Source organism: Marmota monax, unplaced genomic scaffold (genome assembly GCF_021218885.2).
Source record: "Marmota monax isolate L192 unplaced genomic scaffold, Marmota_monax_Labrador192_F-V1.1 WCK01_AAM20220418_F8-fsc00102, whole genome shotgun sequence".
In the NCBI taxonomy this organism is placed as follows: Eukaryota; Metazoa; Chordata; class Mammalia; order Rodentia; family Sciuridae; genus Marmota; species Marmota monax.
Window position 1 is genome coordinate 1283618 of NW_026692494.1, and position 20634 is coordinate 1304251.

A 20634-nucleotide genomic window follows, 5' to 3' on the forward strand; every position below is an offset into this window, starting at 1 on the left:
CCCTCCCCTTATACTACCTTTGCAGCTCCTTCCGCCTCCCCTTATATTACATTTGCAACATGGGTAATACATCCTCTCTGCAGGCTGACTCTCCCCTACAATGCCTTTTATTTTTTTTTTAGTATTTATTCTTAAATTTTAGGTGGACACAATATCTTTATTTTACATTTACGTGGTGCTGAGGATCGAACCCAGTGCCTCATGCATGGTAGGCGAGCGCTCTACCTCTGAGCCACAACCCCAGCCCCAACAACAATGCCTTTTAGACAACCTCAAGACCCTCTCCTTGACACCAGACATCAAACCCAAAAAAATTGATCAAATATAGCACCCAGGATTGGCCTACTTATCCCCTAGATAATCAAAGCAAATGGCCCCCATTTGGTTATTTAGATCCCTCCATTCTAAGGAATCTTTACAACTACTGTGAGCGTTTGAAAAAATGGGTAGAGATCTCCTCTATCCAAACTTTCTCCTTGCTCTGATCCAATCCTGCTCTCTGCACCTCTTGCAAACCTCTACAAATTCTTCTAGCTTGCAAACCACCCCCCCCAACCACCGATTCCCCACCTTCTCCTCCCCCAGACTCATCCACTACTTTTGACCCTGCTGATGAACCTCCACCCTATCATCCAGCTCGAATAGGTCCTCACCCTCAACCTTCTGCCCCAGCCCCTCCACCATCACTTCACCCTCAACCTTCTGCCCCAGCCCCTCCACCGTCTCTCCTGCCTCTACAACCCCCTTTCTCCCCTCCAACTACTAGATCAAAAACCCACACCATCGCCCTTCCTCAAACCATTGCCCCTATGCGTGAGGTAGCAGGTACTAAAGGTATCACTCCCCGCACTCACTCCTCTCTTCTCCTGTCAGTGCCCACACCTGGTCCCACCAGGTCCTCTTACTGGCTAACCCAAAGCTCAAATGAGCTGAGGAGAACCCTCAGACCCCTATTCAAGATCTGGTGAAAATGGCCTTTAAAGTTGCTTTGTCATCACTGAAAACAAGGTTACTAAGAATTTAAAGTCCCTTACAGGCTTTTTGGGATATTCACTCCCATCTTCCCCTCTGCTCTACCTGTTCTACTGCTCAAGTTTTCCTTGCTAGGGAAAATCCCAAACCCCTTTCCCATTGTTCTTTTACATCTCCTTCCTCATTCCCAGATCCACCTGAGCTGCTCTCAGCCCTGCCTTCCCGTCTTCCCCCTCCCTATCAGGCCCACAGAAAAGTCTTAACTGACCTTCACCAGAATCTTCACCATGGCTGACTTTAGGACTGTCAGCAAAGAGTCCCTACAGAAAAGTTTAATGTAGATAAACTTCCTCTTTTCATGTTGCCCTGTTTTACTTGGCCACTGACTGGGAAAAAAAAAATCAGCACTCCAAAAGCTAGACACCCCCTTACTAGTGTTTCCACAAACATGTATCCAATATAGTAGTTTGTAGAAACGAACCAACAAGGCCCCTGCCCTTGATCTGGGGCTTCACAGAGATGTCTACATTTCTAAGATAAGAGAAGTTACCAAGTGGTCTCCATGGTAACAGCTGGAGGGGGAGGAAAGAAAGGGGAGAAGAAGCTCCCCCCTTCTCAGATATTGTCCTTGAAGGGTTAACTTGCCCAGAACAGTGAAAAGAAAAATCTGCTTTTATGTGAACTTCTGCAGACTGTGAACTTCTGAGCCCCTCCCCTTACATGGGGTGTAAAGTTCTGAAACTGCCTGAACTCGGGGTTCAGGGGATTAATTGATTACAGCAGAAGCTGTGCCCTCTGAACCTAGCCTCAGTCAAATAAAACGGTTTCCTGCTATCTTAAGTGCCTTGCCTCGTCCATCCCTACAACAGTATACTTCTATATACTTAAACATTGTTTATGTTTTCCTGAAATGGTAAACAGATGTGATTAATTGTGTACTGTACATAACGATCTATTTCTAATTAAAATGGAATAATTTGCCTAAATTCAGAAAGAACAATTAATTGTACCCCAGTGTACAGAACCCCTTTTCCAGATTTTACAACCCCTCTTTCACTTGCTAGGAATGAGAACTACTCTCCAGCAGGTCCACAATACTCATTCTCTCTGCTCCACAGTATCCCCCACAGGGGGCATCAAACCTAAACTCCCACACCTCAGATGAGAGGCCACCAGCCAGGCGAAGACTGGGAGATCGACTTCACTCACATGCCTAGGCACAAAAAGCTTCGCTGCCTACTTACTCTGGTTGATACTTTTTCAGGTTGGATAGAAGCCTTCACTACCTCCAGGGAAATTGCTGACACTGTAGCCTCCATCCTCATTGAGGAGATCATTCCCAGCCTCCATCCAGTCAGACCATTATTCTCAGGTTGTTCAACTAGTCTCCAAAGGCCTCAGCATCACTTGGAGGCTCCACATCCCCTACCAACCCCAATCCTCGGGTAAGGTTGAAAGGGCTAACAGCATTCTCAAGGATCATCTCGCTAAACATGCTACTGAACTCAGGCTCTCCTGGCCCCATCTCCTGCCACTGGTCCTCATCCAAATTTGGGCAGACCCTAGAGCCCCCTCAGGCCTTAGCCCCTTTGAGCTACTCTATGGGCGCCCTTTCTTAATCAACCAAAGCTTTCCAATCACTCCTCCTCCCCTGTGTCCTACCTGCCCTATCTCACACTTATACCAAACTCCTAAGGGACCACGCAGACAGGTGCCTTCCAGTGCCATCTGTTACCTCAATCCCAGTGCAACCACAAACTGAATCGGACCCTCTTCAACTGGGTGACTCAGTCTTACTTCAGGAACTGCATCCTCAATCATTGGAACCTCACTGAACGGGACCCCTTACAGTCATACTTACTACCCCAACAGTGGCCAAGCTGTTGGGCCACTCCCCCTGGTACCATGTCTCCTACCTTAAAAAGGCACCTATTCCAAATGTCCAGTCCTGGACTTCCACCACACCGGGGCCCACCAAATTCAAGATTTCTCGCCAACCCTCTTCTCTTTTACTAATCATTAATCTCTCTCAAGCTTCTATCCCAACCCACAGATGGCGCTTCGACATCCAAGCAACATGGCACCAGGATGGCACCACCCACTCTCAGTTTATGGGTCAAGGCGATTGCCCTTCCACTGGCTGCAATCGGGCGGTCACCCTTAACATTACTGGATTCAACCAAGCCACCTCCGATATTTCCTAGAGTCCCTACAACAGGACCAATGGCTGATACCAAGGGTCTCCTCCGCTCAGGAATGGTTTGATGCCGTGGAGAACTTATGATTTCAAGGAACCTTTATGGACTTTGACCCTTCTGAGATAACTGTCTATAGCCACTGGGATGTTACCTCTTGCTGCCCTGGTATTCCCAAGCCTGTCCCCAAACATTCCCTCACTCTCCCAGATAGGGCACACACCATCCCCTCTCAATAGGAAGTAACCTGATGGAATTACACTGTCCCCACACCACTTAGAAAGACAAAAAGGGAGGAATGATAGTTGTGGAGCAGGCTGAACAAATGTTAGCTGCAGGGTGGGCTGAACACTCAACCCCACTCAAGGCTGAACACTCAGCCCCCACCCATCTGGTGCAACAGAAACCCACATCTAGCCCCTGCCTGGTCTCTCTGAGGGCAGAAGATGACACCCTTAGCAACTACTATGTGATCCGATCACTGTACACCACCAAGGCAGCTTGCAGACCCAGAGACCTCATTAGATTTTGGCTATAATAACTCTCTCCTGCCAGGACCCCCCCCACACACTCTCTTTTCTCTCTCTCTCTCTCTCTCTCTCTCTCTCTCTCTCTCTCTCTCTCTCTCTCTCTCTCTCTCTCTCCCCTCTGTCTCCCTCTCTTTCTTCTCTCTCTTTCACTCTCTTGCTTTGAGCTTCCCCCACCTCTCTCTCTCTCTTCCCCTCTTTCTCATGGAAAGATAAAGATCTCTTGGTTGCTCTGAGTGTCGTGGTCACTCTCCTTTCAGACCTGCCCTTTCTTGACTCCTGGTTAACACTGCTCTGGAGTGGGCCCTCTGCTTAACCCTCCAACACCTGCTTCCCTCAATCACAGGAGCTCACCGTCAGGGAGGAGGCTTGCAACATGAGTCTCCAATCACAGGGATTCGGATTCAATTGGTCTAGGGTGCAGGAGATTTTTTTAATTCCCACAGGTGATTCTAATTTGCAAACAAGGTGAGGACTTGGAACCCAGACTGCCAAGGATTTAGCAGAAGGAAAAGAAACTTGTGGTCTCCGGCGTCCCCTGCTGGCCACGCAAGAGGAAAGAGGTGGAGCCCACCAAGACCTCATGATTCTGTCCTCCCCAGCTTCCCCTCCCAACTGAAGGTAAAAATTAATTGCACTGGGAGTCAGGTCTCCTGACTTTCAAATTGGCCCCAGTAGGGCATGAGAATCCCAGAGAACACAAGTGTTCCCAGTTCTTCATTGATAACAGGAACAGAGGAAGGACATTGACCTGGACAAAAGGACCTGAACAATCCAACACCACCCAGAGTTCTGAAGGAGAAGAATCAGTGAATCTTTCTTTTTCCATATTTTTATCAGTGCATTATAATCATAGATGATGGTGGGATTCGTTATTACATATTCATACGTGCACACGATATAACAATATAATTTGGCCAATATCAGTCCCCAGTGTTCTCCCCTCCCTCCCCTCTTTCTTTCCCTTAGTCCCTAACCTCTACTAACCCCCACTTAGGTTTTCATGAAATTTCCACACACACCCAGAATTTTTCCTCTCTGGCTTCCACATATGAGAAAAAAAACATATGACCCTTAGCCTTCTAAGTTCAAGTATTTAATGAGCATGCTGGTCTCAAGTTCCAACCATTTTCCTGCAAATTATCATTTTATTCTTGCTTATGAGTAAACTCCCCGTTTATAGCACATTTTCTTTATCCATTCATCTGTGGATGGGCACCTGGGCTGGTTCCATCGTTTGGTTATTGTAAATTGTGTTGCTATAAACATAGGTACGCACAAATGACTACAGTATGGTGACTTTGATTCAAATGTAAGCAGGGCTAACAGATCGGGGTTGTTACCATTGAAACGGTAACTCATTTTAAAATAATTTAGAATTAAAATACTTCAACTCTGTTGTGAGTTTTCCTTACATCTTCTGAATGTTGGTAAAATTACAGATATTGCTGTTCCAAGTAGAGTCCTCCAGACAGCTGCATCCAAATCCCTTGGAACTTGTTAGAAATGAAGAGTCTCAGGGTCTCACCCCAGAGTGGAACTCTCCGGAGGAACCTGAAGTTGTTGTGTTACCAAGCTCTCCTGCAAACCTAATACGAAAAGAAGCCAGAGAACCCTCCAGTTGGAGAGAGCTACCATCATTTCCTGATAATCAGAGGGACCAAGTAATTAAGAATTTTGAAGACCCAGCTTAATAAGTTTCACTTGCTTCCCACAGAAATCTCCAAGAACTTTTAAAATTCATGGATGCCTGGTCTCCATTCCCAGGGATTCGGGTTCAATTGGTCTCGGGTGCAGGAGATTTTTTTTAATTCTCACAGGTGATTCTAATTTGCAAACAAGGTGAGGACTTGGAACCCAGACTGCCAAGGATTTAGCAGAAGGAAAAGAAACTTGTGGTCTCCGGCGTCCCCTGCTGGCCACGCAAGAGGAAAGAGGTGGAGCCCACCAAGACCCGAGGATCCCACTTGCGTGGAAGCTTGGTTGATGTGTAGGCAAGACATGCCACCTCTAGACGAATGAGCGTTGCGATTCCTGATTCCACTTCAAAGCTGTTACGGGGATGTTTCTGGTTATCATTTACACACACACACACACACACACACACACACAACCTGTAATTTACATAGCAAAACCTCAGATGGCATTTACTATGTGCCAGTCACTAACCTAAATGCTACACTAAACAGTCTTAAAATACTCTATCTCTGAAATAGCACCTCTGAACTAACATGCAGGTGTTTAAAACTCTGTTACAACCGCACATAGATGAAGGAGCCCCCGTGCATTGCGGGTAGGAATGGGAAATGTTACAACCATTGTGGGAAGCAGCATGATAAGTCCCCAGAACTCTTTGAATAGAATTCTACCTTGGGGCACATTCCAAAGGAATCAAAAAAGGGTCTTAAAAATGGAAATGCCCTGTGTCCACTTATAACTAAAAAATAAATATTTTTTTTAAAAAAATGGAAATGCCGTCTGATGGGGAGGGGATTATCCCAGTGGCTTGGGAGGTTGAGGCAGGAGGATCACAAGTTCAAAGCCAGCCTCAGCAACAGAAAGATGCTAAGCAACTCAGTGAGACCCTGTCTCTAAATAAAATACAAAATAGGGCTGGGGATGTGGCTCAGTGGTCGAGTGCCCCTGAGTTCAATCCCTACTACCCCCACCAAAAAAAAGGAAATGCCAGTTATCCTGATTGTTATACATTATATTGAATTATATTATTTTACCCCATAAATAAGTACAAATATGTGATTTAAGAATAATTTTTAAAGAAAATAAAGTCTTTTGTTGGTCTTTTTTAATATATATATATACACATTAGTTATAGGTGGACACAATTCCTTTATTTTAATGTGGTGCTGAGGATCAAACCCAGCACCTCACATGTGCCAGGCGAGCATCTTAAGACTGACCTGCAACCCCAGCCCCTGTTGTTCTTTTTAGATATACATGACAGTGGAGTATATTTTGACATAATGCACATACATGGAATATAACTTTCCATTCTTGTGGTTGTACATGATGTGGAGTTTCCCTGGTCGTGTGCTCATATGTGAACATAGGAAAGTTGTGTCCAATTCATTCTGTCCCTCCTATTCCCATCCCCGCTCTCTTCGCCTCATTCCCCTTTGTCTAATCCAATGGATTTCTATTTTTCCCTCCACCACCACCACCAGGTTGTAGGTCGGCATCCGCACATAGAGAGAACATTCAGCCTTTGGTTTGGGGGGATTGGCTTACTTCATTTAGCATGATAGTCCCCAGTTCCATCCATTTGCCATCAAATGCCATAATTTCATTCTTCTTTAATGCTAAGTAATATTCCATTGTGTATGTGTGTGTGTGTATGTGTGTGTATGTGTGTGTGTGTGTGTATATATATATATATATATATCCAGTCAAAAATTTCATTCTTAACATTAGCATCTCATTCCAGCACTAGCAAAACAAATGTTCAGAAACAGCAAGCAAAGTGTTGATCAGGTTGAATGTTGGCACACAAAGAGCAAAGCCAAAATCCTTTCTTCCTTCCTTTAGATAAGTTTTAAATGGTAAGATGATGAGTGTCTTTACCTTCTCATGTTGACTTTCGGCCTTTATAGAATCAAGAAGCAGATTGGAAACCCATGTTTGTAAACAATGGATAAAGGATTGTTATGTGGTATATTCCTGCTTGTGTGGATGCCCAATTTTTTTTTAAATACCTGAACCCTCAGTAACTAGCTAAGTGAATGAGTGTCTCCAAAAATATATATTAGACCACACCTACCAAGAATGAATGAATGAATTACAATGTTCAATGAACCCAACTCTCCGGGGCTTATTGACATAATCAGAAAATTAAACGTCCCTCATTTAGATATCTCCCATAACACCTTAAGCACACCGTTCCTGGTGATTTCTCATATCACATGCACACACACACACAACCTCTGTTTGTCACAAGCCGATGTCTATACCATCAGAAATAGTCTTGGTTTTGAAGCAACTCTCCCTGCTATCTGTTGTCTAAACAATTCTTTGCTCCAAAACCCAGGACCTGCCCCTCCTTTTATCTATACTGAAAGCCCCTTTCGGGTCCCAAGGGCTCTCCTCCTACAGAAGCATCTGCAGACACACTCCCATAGTGGGGCTACAGAGTGGAAATCAGGAAGGCTTCCAGGAGGAGGTGGCATGGGGGCTGAGGTCTGAAGGGGCAAATTCATGCTTGGCAAGAAGGAGACCAGGAGAGTGACTGGGGCCAGAGGAAAAGCAGGCTGCTAAGTAAGGTCTCCCACACTCAGGCCAGGCTGTCCTGATTCCTTTCAGCAACCTGGAAGTCAGGCTGGCCAGCCTATCACCTTGGGGTTAGTATTCTCGGGAGATCTGTGACCAGCTCTCCACCTCTCCACAGTAAAAATGCAGCATGAGGATTCCTGGGCCTTCCTTGTCTACACCTGCAGGTAGGTGCCACATGCACTTGACCTTCTGTGTGTGGGGCTAGGGTGGAGGTTCTGGAATCTGGGAGCTAATCAGAAGCCCCTCCTCCCTCTCCGAACTCGGTTCTCTGCCAGAAATCCTGAATAGTCGAGGTCCTGGGGCCGGAAGGGTTAGGAGGTGCCCCTCCCTGCCCACCCCTGCATTGTGAAGTCTGGGGAGGCTGAAGGGAGCAAGTTGATGTCACAGACCCCTGGCCAGCACACTCCCTCTCACTGCCGGCCCTTCAACCAGCCTGGCCTCAATCTCTTCCCCCCTCACCCCTGAACCCCAGAAGAAAGTGGTCAGCCTTGCCAAGCAGCCTCACAGGGCCACCTGCAGCCATGAACACAAAGGATTCCAAGCCCGGGGAGCTCCAGCCGGATCAAGAGGTCCCCACGATTGACAAGAACCCCAGTTCAATCCTGGTAAACAAGAATCCCAAGCCGGACTCGCCCATGGCCGACGACAAGCTGCCGCAAAAGACCGGGGCTGTGGTCATTGACATGGGCACGGGCACCTGTAAGGTGGGTTTCGCTGGGCAGGCCCGCCCCTCCTTCACCGTGGCCACCATCATGGGCTGCCAGCCCAAGAAACAGGCCACCTCGGGGCAGCCAGCGGTGGAAACCTTTATCGGCGAGGCGGCCCGCGTGCGTCCAGAGCTGACGCTGGTGCAGCCCATCCGGAATGGCATCGTGGTGGACTGGGAAGCCGCCGAGCTCATCTGGCGCCACATGCTGGAGCACGACCTCCAAGTGGACACCCAGGAACACCCACTGCTGTTCTCTGATCCGCCCTTCAGCCCCGCCACCAACCGCGAGAAACTGGTGGAGGTGACCTTCGAATCGCTGCGATCCCCCGCCATGTACGTGGCCTCGCAGTCGGTGCTGTCGGTTTACGCGCACGGGCGCGTCAGCGGGCTGGTGGTGGACACTGGCCACGGGGTCTCCTACACGGTGCCAGTCTTCCAGGGCTACAACCTGCCGCACGCCACCGAGCGCCTGGACCTGGCGGGCCACCACCTGACCGCCTTCCTGGCCGAGATCCTGCTGGGCTCGGGCTTCGCGCTGCAGCAGCAGGACCTGGACACGGTGGAGAACATCAAGCACCGCTTCTGCTACGTGGCCTCGGATTTCCAGAAGGAGCAGGCGCGGTCGGAGCAAGAGTGCCAGCAGTCCTTCAAGCTGCCCGACGGGCGCACCGTGACGTTAGGCAAGGAGCTATTCCAGTGCCCGGAGCTGCTCTTCCACCCGCCGGAGATCCCGGGGCTGTCGCCCGTGGGCCTCCCCACCATGGCCAAACAGAGCCTCCACAAGGTGCCCCAGGAGGTGCGGGGCGACGTGGCCCAGAGCGTGCTGCTGTGCGGCGGTTCCTCGCTCTTCGCCGGCTTGGAGGAGCGTTTCAGGGCCGACCTGCTGCGCTCTCTGCCCCCGGAGGAGCACGTGGTGGTGACCGCCCAGGCCAACAGGAACTTCTCGGTGTGGATGGGGGGCTCCATCCTGGCCTCGCTGCGCGCCTTCCAGTCCTGCTGGGTCCTGCGCGAACAGTATGAGGAGCAGGGTCCCCACATCGTGTACCGCAAATGCTACTGACGCGGGGCCCTGGAAGGTGGAGTGTGGGCAGTAAATCCTCTGTGAGCCAGCCCTGTCCTGTCGTCCTCCCCTGGCGGCCCCACCCACTCTTGATGCCCCATCATCAGGGGCATCATCTGACCCGCCCCCAGACCCCACCACCTGGATCTACCTCCCAAAACATCCCTGGTTGGAACTTGCCCTAAAGCAAGTCCCATGATCCACCTCCTGAGATATACCAGTGCGGGTCCCCTAAACCCACGTCCCCATAACCAAACCCTAATGTAACACTATGTTCTAATCCTTTCAAACCATTCTCTAGGGGTCTGTGTCCCCCAGACCAGCACAGGTGCGTGTGCATGCATGCATATACACGCGCGTGCACTCGCACACACACACACACACACCTGCCCAGCCCAAGACATCCTCAGGTTCTGACCTCCTAATCGCACCCCCATGATCTGTTGTTTCTGATAAAGTCCCCTCAAGGTTCCCCTGCCTATAAGGCCCCAGCTCACCACCCTTAGTATGCATCTCAGAACCCCCCAACGCCACACAACCTGCACCAGGTGTTGAAATCCCTTCCCAGAACTTTTTCTGTGCTTCTGTTGCGGGATCAGGGCACCAGCCCCCAAGTGCCCCCCACAACCTACCTCCTAGAAACCAGTCCCCCAAACACACCACTAAATTCCCCTAGTCAATGCATTTCTGGCTCTCAGCTCCCCAAATGCATCACCTCCTGGTTTGCCCTAAAATGCCCACACAAGCCCTGAACTTCCATAGCTGCCTCAAGACCCATGTTCTGACCCTCAAGGGTCTCCCCTGCAATGACCCATTAAGAATCCCTGGCATCCAAAGCTAATTCCTGAGTTCCTTCTGCCCCAGGACTCTTCCTTCACCCTTGAGGATTCCTCCCCCAGACCACCCCTGTGTTCCCACAACCCATCCCCCAAAGAACAAGACGCCAAGCCCCCACAATGGCCCCTCTTGCTCTTTGTTCACCCCCTTGCTCTGGGTCCCCACCCAGAATACTCACACATTTCTAGCTCACAGAGCCCCTTCAACCCACCCCCAACCCCAGAACTTCCGAATTTGGATTGTACTCTGGACCATTCAGGCCCTGGGCTGCCCTCTGTGGTATGGCCTCCAACTCCTCCTCCCGGGCTCCTTCCAAAGACTCCCTCTGGGGTCACCCCATGCTGTGGCCCCAGGACACTCCACTGTGAAGGTTTCAGAAACTCCCCAGGCTCACCTCCAGGACCAGCCCCTGGGCCCCATCCTACCTGTCCAGACTAGGTGGTGACCTTCCCAAGGGCTGTCCAGCCCACTGTGACCCTCAGCAGATACTCCAGTGAGAGCCCCACCTGCTCCTGCACAGGTGCCCCTGGGGACAAGCCCCCCAGGCTCTCCGGTCTCCTTTCCTTCCACTCTGCTCCAAGTTCGCTCAGCTGCGCCATCTCCCCAGACATCTCAGCCTACGCCCCCAACAGAGCCCAGACCTTCCTCTGGGGCCTGCCCTGGGATGCTCTGGAGCCCTCTCCCACCCCACACCCCGCCCCATCCCTCCTAGGCCTAGAGTAGGGATCCAGCCCCCAGGATGGGGAGACTGGACTTCTCCCCAGGTGTGCCTGAGTGGTCTCTGGAGACAGGACCCTCTGCTTCACGCCATCCAGCCTAGGCTTAGGAGCATCAGGACCTCCAGCCAGCAAGGGGGACAGTCTGCACAGTTTCTCAAGCAATAACAGGAGCCATGGGGCATGCGCAGGTCAGGGCACAGCATCTGCAGCACAAGGAATCGTTTAGCCATTCGTCTCTTCATTGGTCACCATTTAACATCTCACACACATTTCTGTGTCTTTCTCTGCATCCTTAAATTTTTTTGTTGGCTTAGTTTGGTTTGGTTTTGCTGAGGTCTCACTATGATGCCCAGACTGGCCTCAAACTCCCAGGCTCCAGTGATCCTCCTCCCTCAGCCTCTCAAGTAGCTGGGACCCCAGGTGCACAACCAGCTCCTAATTTTTTTCCAGTTTCCTCATTGTGTTTCATACTCCCCCCTCCCTCCCCCCCACAAGCACTCCCGCATGGTTTTATACAGGGGCTTCTTTCTGGAACAGTAAGCCTACCACAGCCTTCAACTCTAGCATCAGACAGTAGAGGTGGTTGAGGGTCCTGGCTATGTCACCCACTCTGTCCCCCATGTATCCTATAGACTGGGCTAGTTTGAGGTCCTCAGCTTCAGAGGTGAGGTGGCAGAAAGACCAAGATCCAGAGTTGGAAAACACACACACACACACACACACACACACACACACACACGATGGTCTGGCTCCCTTCCCTCAAGGCAGCCTCTAACTATGGAATGAGCTAGAACACCAGCCCACTGCACCCCACCACCCACCATCCCCATCCCACCTCCCCACCCCCACCAGAGACAAGGTGGTCAGAAGGCAGTTTTTCTTCTTCCCACCAGGGGGCAGCACCTCCAAGCTCAACAGGCCAGGGCCACGTTGAATTTAGTTCCCTAAGATCTGAAGCAAGACCTCAAGAGAAATCCACCCCAAAGGCAAGACACACAGAGGAGGGATGTGGAACAGACCCAGTCTCAGATGCTGCAGGGGGTGAGAGAGACACACAGTGTACCAGGAACCCCAAAGGACCCTCCTTTGAGCCAGGCTAACGTCTCCCAGCTCCAAACCTTGAGGGGCCAGAAATCTCCTCTGCGACCTCCCAACACACACTGGTGGTGGCTGCTCACTACTCAAACCTGTTAGCAATCTCACCTCCTCCCAGGAGTCATGGATAGGCCCCTGCCCAGCACCCACCCCAACCCAGATCTGGAGACCCAGAGACCCGACCCCCGGCCCCTGCCCACACCCCCTGGAGTCGGCTCCCTCCCGAGTCCCACGGCCCATCCCCAGGTTCCAGCTGAAGTCTGTCACTCACTCCAGGAGCATTCACGGAGCACTCGCTGAGCTCAGGGAAGACCGCCTTTGCCCACCAGGGTCACCTCTCTCTTCCCCACTTCCGCTGCCAGTGGGCTGGAGGCTCCCTTACCTTGATCCACAAGCCCTTTCCCTCTAAATGTCCCTGAAACCGCCCACCTCGCTCCACCCTCCCTCCCCAGGCCCCTGGGTTGATCTCCTGGATGACGGTAGGAACCTCTTCCTCCGTCCCCATCCCCTCCAGAGAATGCTTGCGAGGACTTTTGCAAAACTCAGGTCATGACGGCATTATTCCCCGCTCAGGACATTCTGCTGATTTCCACTCCATGCAAGCCGAGTCCTCACTGTGGCCCTGAATCCTCCGCCCATCTTTCTGCACCCCTCCTGGGCTTTCTTTCCATCCGCCTCCACCCGGACACATTGACGGCCTTTCTCCTCCAGTGATGGGCTGTGGGGTCCTCCAGAGGGCCTGTGTTCAAGTGCTGACCCCAGTGCCTTGAAATGTGCCTCTGTTCAGAGAAAGAGCTCTACCTGACCCAATCTGACTGGTGTCCTTCCAAGAGGAGGAGATTAAGACGCAGACACACACAGAGGGATGACCATGTGAGGACAGAGGGGAGACATGGCCCTGGACAGGCCAAGGAGGGAGGCCTCAGGAGAAACCAGCCCTGCCACACCTTGACCTTGGTCTCCCAGCCTCCAGAACTGTGAGAAAACGAGTTCTGAGTTCCCATCATCGAAGGTGCTCAGGTGTTAGGGCACTCGACGAAAACCACTCCAGATTTGTAGTCACAGATACCAGCCACAGCCACAAGGCCAGTCACAGAATGAGTACTGTGACGTGGGGAGGACTTCTCCCTCCCTCTGTGATATGAGTCCGTGTGTCTGAAATGTCCTGTCTGCGCTCCTATTTATCCCCGTGTAACATGCGCTGTTCTGACTTCAGGGCCCAGTACTTAAGTCTGGCTGACTTCAGGTTGCGCGATTCAAATCATGAGGCATCAAGGGCAGCTGTAAACACCCCCCAGGGCCGTCACAGGCTCTTCTGGGGAAAGGGCTGTGAGTTTCTGATTCACACAGGAGGGTTATTGCACGTATGAGGTGGAAGCGTGAACTTACTGTTGTCTCGATTTGGAGATTAACCCTCATCTAAGGAGATGCAGGCAGGTTTCAAGTTGACGGGGTGAAGGCACGCTGATGAATTTCATGTGTCAACTTGGCTGGGCCACGGTACCCAGCCATTTGGTCAAACATCATTCTAGGCGTTTCTGTGAAGGTGTTTTTTTTTAGATGTGACTAACATTTAAATCAGTAGACTACCATGATGGGGGTGGGCGTCATCTAATCCGGTGAAGGCCTTAATAGAGAAAGACTGTCCTCCTCGCTAGGAAGAAAGCCCTCTGGTAGCAGCTGCCTTCAAACTCAAGCTGCAGTTCTTCCCTGGGTCTCCAGGCTCCCACAGAGGCCCATCCCTTAAAATTAGGGTCCCCCGCCCCCACAGCCTGTTGGTTCTATTTCCCCTGGAAACCATGGCTAATATATACACCAATCCCCTTCCTACCTCAGGGCCTTTGCATGTGGTATTTTCTCTGCTCAAAATGTTCCTTCCTACCTCCCATCTTATTAAGGTAACCCCACTTCTTAATATGACAAAAACTCAGATGCCATTTTTTTTTTACTAATTAAAATAGTTGATTTCATATAAACATCAAAAAACTGCCATGGGAGGGGCTGGGGTTGTGGCTCAGTGGTAGAGCACTTGCCTAGCATGTGTGAGGCACTGGGTTCGATCCTCAGCACCACATATAAATAAATAAAATAAAGGTCCATCCACAACTAATAAAAATATTTTTTTAAAAAACTGCCATATGTCAAAAGACAAAAGACAATAAAATAAATAATTTTAGTGACAAGTGGAGGGGGGGAACTATAATGCCTAACACAAAGAAATAATGCCTATCATATATAAAGAGCTATCAGAAAAATCAATAAAAAAATCTCAAAAGATCACACCAGTGCCTGGGAACCTTTCAACAAAGGGCACAAACACTGAATTCTAGAGAAAGAAAGAGTTCTTAGACACAGTTCGATTTCATAAGGGAAATGAGCATTACACCTATACTGAAATATCATTTTTAACCCATCAGATTGGCAAAGATCAAAAGGTCTGATAACACCCGCTGCTGACGAGGGTGTGTGAAGGCTGGCACTGCTGAACCCGGGCGGTGAGGGAGGAAACCTGTACCACCCCATGAGAGGGAGGTTGCACAGCGAGTTAAACAACAAGTGCACACGTCTTCTAGTTCCCTGTGATGCTCCATGAGACTCCATTCTAGCTCCTTGAGACTCCATCCATCTGCCCGCATAAGGACGCGAACCGCTATCTGTACCACACAGCAGCACCTGACTGCAGGAAAACACTGAAAACAAGCTGTGCGACCATCCTCACCAATGGGATAAATGCGCCGCTCAGCACGAGGGACACTGGGGTGTGGCTCAATGGCGACCACTTGCTGAGCAAGTGGGAGGCCCTAGGGGGAAGAACATCAAGAGCTGGGATTGGCCAGTGGAAGGGCATTCACCCAGCATGCACAAGGCCCCAGGTTCCATTCCCAGCCCTGCAAAAATAAATAAGAAGAAGAATGTCTGCAAGAAAGCACAAGAGAAATACTACACAGCTGTAAAAAGAAACCAGCCAACTTCGGTCAGTGACGTGGAACCTGGGTTATATTTTAAGTAGGGCTCTGGGTGTAGCTGGGTGGTCAGCACTTGCCCAGCCTGCTCAAGACACTGGGTTCCATCCTCAGCACAAAGGACAGGGAGAAAGAGAGAGATTTTAAGTGAAAATCGGGGGAAAGGCATCCCACCATGAAAGATGAATGAATAGATGTGCAGATATCTGCTTGAGATATGCACTGACGAGCTGGGAAAGGTGGGCACTGAGGCTGAGGCAGGAGGATGGCAAGTTCAAAGCCAGCCTCAGCAACTCAGCGAGGCCCTAGGATTAGCAAGACCCTGTCTCAAAACAAAAGATTTTAAAAGGTGGGGGGGGGAGCTGGGGGTGTAGCTCGGTAGTTAAGTGCCCCTGGGTTCAATCCCTGGTACAAAAAAAAATGCATAGAATGTCTCTGGACCATCTGTGGCTGCTTCAAGACCAGAGCTTCTGTCCCTCCCTCCATCCTCCCCCAGAACCACTTCTTACCCCCTTGGAGAACTGTCACCACCCAGCAGGATTCACAGTCCTGGACCCCAACCTGCCACGAATGACGGGGATTTCAGACCATGTGAATAGACATATACATTTTTTGAGCTGGGGTCTCACTGCGCTGCCCAGGCTGGCCCTGAACTCCTGGGCTCAACAATCCTCCTGCCTCAGCCTCCAGAGCAGCGGAGTCCAGGTGTGGGTCGCCGGGCCCAGCTTCAAATCCAGGTGTTCCCTGAGCCCGTCTGGGACCCAGGCATTGGCCTTCTCTTCTTTCTTCCCAGCTGTGTCCCTTGCATCTCTGTTCGATTCCTTCTTCCCAGGTGAGGTCACCCACCAGCACGTGAGCTCAGGAAGGGCAAGCCCCCTCTGCGTCTCTCCCAGCTTCCAGCAGAGCTCACCACATCGTGGCACCCAGTAGACGTTTGTTGAATGACTGAATGAATAGCTCCCGAGTTTCAAAGGGCACTGATGACCGTGAAGGGGCCCAGAGGAATCCTGCTTTTTAGAGTCCCCTCTTCCTGCTGCATCGGACCACAGGCCTGAGTTTCAGTCGGCTCCTCACACACCATGTGACCTTGGACAAGTGACCTGACCTCTTGAAACCAATAAAATGGAGGTCCCTTCAAGGGGCATGTGTGTGTGTGTGTATGTGTGTGTGTATGTTGTATGTTCTGTTAGAGGAGATTGAACGCAAGGGCACTCTACCCCCCCAACCCACATCCTCAGCCTTTTTTATTTTATTTGAGACAGAATCTTGCTAAGTTGCCGAGGCTGGTCTCATATTTGCCATCCTCCTGACTCAGCCTCCGAGTTGTTAGGATAACAGGCATGCACCACTGTGCCCGGCTAAAGGAGGCCTTGGTAAGGATGAGGTGAGATCGCACACCTGTGCTACCGGAAGTGTGAATGGAAGGACGCTGCTCAGACTTGAGTCACTTTTGAGGGAGAAATCTGGGCCTTTCAAATTTACTCTCTGTATAAATGCATCCTTTGAAGGTTTTAGAGGACAGATGTCTCCATGTGAATCACTTGTTAAATTCCTCCTGCGTGACACATAAACTGGACTATGCTGCTCAGTATACAGCAGGTGCTCCATACCATGGGATGAGGCTGTTGCTACAACAAGCCAAAGACCAACCCTGAGTGTAGCCAGGAATCTACCCTCTGTCTCCTGGCCACCAAGGGCCTGGAGACCTGTCCCCCAGAGTCTGAGCGGAGAGAGGCCTCTGACCTTGGAGGCTCCAAGGACAAGCGTGGGGAGGAGGTGACATCGTCCCACCAGGCAGGCCACTCACCTGGCAGAGATAGAGGTGAGGTGGCGGGGATGGGGGGGGCAGGCTCTGCGCTGCAGGCGGAGCTTGCTCTCACTTGAACCCGCTCCTCAAGGAACTTTTTGCACTCTTCTGGTTTTTCCCATGCTGCGCGGACGCCGCCCAAAGCACAGGGAGACTCAGGAGCAGGATCTCCTTGGCGGGGTGGGGATGGAGGGGGTGGTGAAATTGTTCTGGAATTAAATAGAGGTGACAACCGCACACTCGTGAACCTACAAAATGTCACCAAATTACACACTTTGAAAAAGTGAATGATTTTGGTTTTGATTGACACATAATAATTGCACATCCTCCTAGAATACCATGTGATGGGAGGATTAAATGGAGGCGATTTGGGTATCCCTCACCTTCCACTTGTATCATTAGGCTGAGTACACTCAGTGTCCTCTCTTGTAGCTTCCTGTCCCAGGCAGGGTCTCTCTGTGCCCTCCAGGTTGGCCTGGAACTCGGGTTCAAAGGCACCCCGTCCTCAGCCACCAAGGAGCTGGGACTGCACCAGCTGGTGCGCACCACCATGCCTGGCTGCTTCGAGTTATTTTTGAAATGCACCCTGCCTGTTGTTAGCTCCACTCCCGTGCTGAGCGACAGGACACCTGACCCCATTCCTCCTGTTTACCTGTACAGTGGTACTGTGGACCCCCCACTCAAGCCCCGCCCTGCGCACCCCCCAGCCTCTGCCCTTCTAGTCTCAACTTCTCCAAGATCAGCTTTTTCAGATTTCACCTTTGAGTGAGATCGTGCAATATTTTTTCAAAGGGGCGAATTTTATACATGGGAAATAACCTTGATTAAAAATACGACCCTGAGCTGGGGCTGTAGCTCAGTGGTGGAGCGCTGGCCTAGCATGTGTGAGGCACTGGGTTCGATTCTCAGCACCACATAAAAATAAATAAATAAAAATAGTGTCACTGTGTCATTCATATATATGTGTGTATACATATGACCTTGTGGGCACGGTGGCACAAGCCTGGAATCCCAGCGGTTCAGGAGGCTGAGACAAGAGGATTGTGAGTTCAACACCAGCCTCAGCAACAGGGAAACACTAAGCAACTCATGAGACCCCGTCTCTAAGTACAATACAAAATAGGGCTGGGGATGGGGCTCAGGGGTCGAGTGCCCCGGAGTTCAATCCCTGCTACTCAAAAAAAGAAAGAAGGGAAAACAAATACGACCTTGGGCGGGGTGTGGCTGGGTGGTGGAGCTCTTGCTTAGCCTGGGGAGGCCCTGCGTTGGGAGAGCTAGCAGGACGCATCGCCCCACATCACACCAAGTAAAAACTAAAAGAAAAGCTGTTGCGGGCGACAGCCACAAAGGACACGGGACAAGGGAGAACGCAGCTCTGCAACCTTATTCCTTTGAGGACCGAGATCCTGGAACCCGCGTGCGTTTCGCGGGGCGGGCGCATCCTTAGCCACGCCCCCAGCCGCCGCCCCGCCCAGCGAGACGGGGACAGTTCTGCGGGTCGGGGGTTTGCGTGGCCTGGCCCGGGACCGAGGGACCTCGGCCCAGCCGCTCCCGAGACCCGACGCCCACGAGGCAGGAAGCCACCCGCCGCCCTCGTCCGCAGCGGGGCCCCCCGCGGCCCGGGCCTCCCGCCCAGCGGGGCGCAGGCAGGAACCGAGGAGGGACATGCACTCTGCAGGCGGCACTGGGTGGTCCCCACCAGGGGGGGGAGGTGGAAGTCCCCAGGACAGGGGCGCATACACTCTCACACGCACACCCAGGCCTCACCCAGCCGTTCACCTGAGGTCCCCTAAAGCCACTGGACAGATGGGACGGCCAGATGGGAGGAAAACAAGGGAGGGGGAAGGGCTGGGTGACAAGGCTCAAATGTCCATCTTCCTGGAACTCCACTGAGGGCTGACCCGGTGGGCAGCCAGTAGAAGGTGGACCAAGCCCACCCGGCTGGCACATACCCCATCTTCCTCGGGCACCTCCCTCCTGTCCCCTTCTCTCTTCAGCCAGGTTGGATGGCTCCGCCCTCGTGGGCACCCAGCACCCTTCCTGCCCCCTCCAGGATACCACCTCAGAACCCTATAAGTCTCTTAAGGACTCTCCATTGTCCTGGGGGTAATCAATTTCCCCAAACCCCACTGACAGCAGACCCAAGGCTCTCCTAACACCCCACTGTTTTCCACATACTTCGCACCCCCAACCTCCTTTCCTGTCCCCACAAACACAGCACCTTTCTTCCCACCTGAGGGCCTTTGCACCTGCTGTGGACACTTTTCTTCCTCATTAACTTCTGCCCCCACTTCAGTCTCAGGGAAGCCATGAGTGGCCAGGCCCATGAGACCCACCTGGCACCAGACTTGAACCTAACCTCACATTTATCAGGATGGTACCATGTACCTGTCTGTGGGTCCTACCCACTCAACACCCCTGCAGGTGACCTCCAATAGGGCAGGGGCCAGGGAGCCACGTACCAGGAACTGGTACTTGCCGGCCACCTCAAAGCCTTCTGACCAGGGAAAGGAGCAGCCAATAAATACGGAAAGAAATAAGGACTTCAGCCGGCAACAGGGGCCCTGGGAAAACTGGAACGAGGGAGCTGGACAGGCCACCAGAGGGACCCAAGGACACAGGCCTCGAGGCATGACCACCCAGGTAGTAGAGGAACAGGAAAGGGTCTGTGTGGCCAAGCAGGGTGAGTGACGACAGGGAGGTGACCGAACACAGGGATCTGGAAAGCAGTGAAGGCTGAGTCCCCTCCCGGTGCATTCCAGCACCCCAGGTGCCCACCTGGTGGTTAACTTCATGTGTCCGCTTGCCTGGGCCATAGGATGTCCAGGCACTTAGTCAAACATTATTCCAGGTGTTTCTGTGATGGTGTTTTAGGAGTTTAACATAAAAATCAACAGCATGAATAATGCAAATGACCCTCTCACTGGGTGGGGGTGGGCCTCATCCAATTAGTTGAAGGCCTGAGCCAAACAGAAGGGCTGGACTGTGAGAGAGGGAGGGGTTCCACCTGCCTGGCTGCCTTTGTCCTGGGACACTGGCCTTTTCCTACGTTCAAACTGGAACAGCAGCTCTTCCTCCCTGGGCTCCCAACGGCCAACAAGAGACTTTGGGATCTGTCCACCTCCAAAACCACATGAGCCAGCTCCTTATGCCCTGTCTCTGTCTGCCCCCTCCCTCCCTCCCTCCCTCCACCCCTTGTTCCTCTGGAGAACCCTGATTCATACAGAGGTCCTTGTTTTCTTGTTTTCCTATGACAAGATCAGACCCTCCAAATTTCCAGTCGGCCTCACAGGTCAGTCGGGAGGGGAACCGTCTCTCCCTCCCCTGCACTTTGGACCTCACAGCCCCTCCTGAGCACAGGCCACCTCAGCCTCTGCGGGGCCAGCACAGCCCCCAGTTTCCCCCAGAAGAGGGAAACCCTGCTGCCCAGCCCTGGACATGCCCACAGACCCCAGGCTGGTGAGTC

General features: G+C 51.7%; 1 protein-coding gene across 1 annotated transcript; it reads left to right on the forward strand.

The window, feature by feature from the left end:
- Nucleotides 1-8499: 8499 nt before the first annotated feature.
- On the forward strand, nt 8500-9747 carry Actl9 (actin like 9). The gene has a single exon (XM_046443755.1). It carries the CDS (start codon nt 8500-8502, stop codon nt 9745-9747), a length of 1248 nt encoding a protein of 415 aa, XP_046299711.1.
- The last annotated feature ends 10887 nt before the right edge of the window (nt 9748-20634 follow it).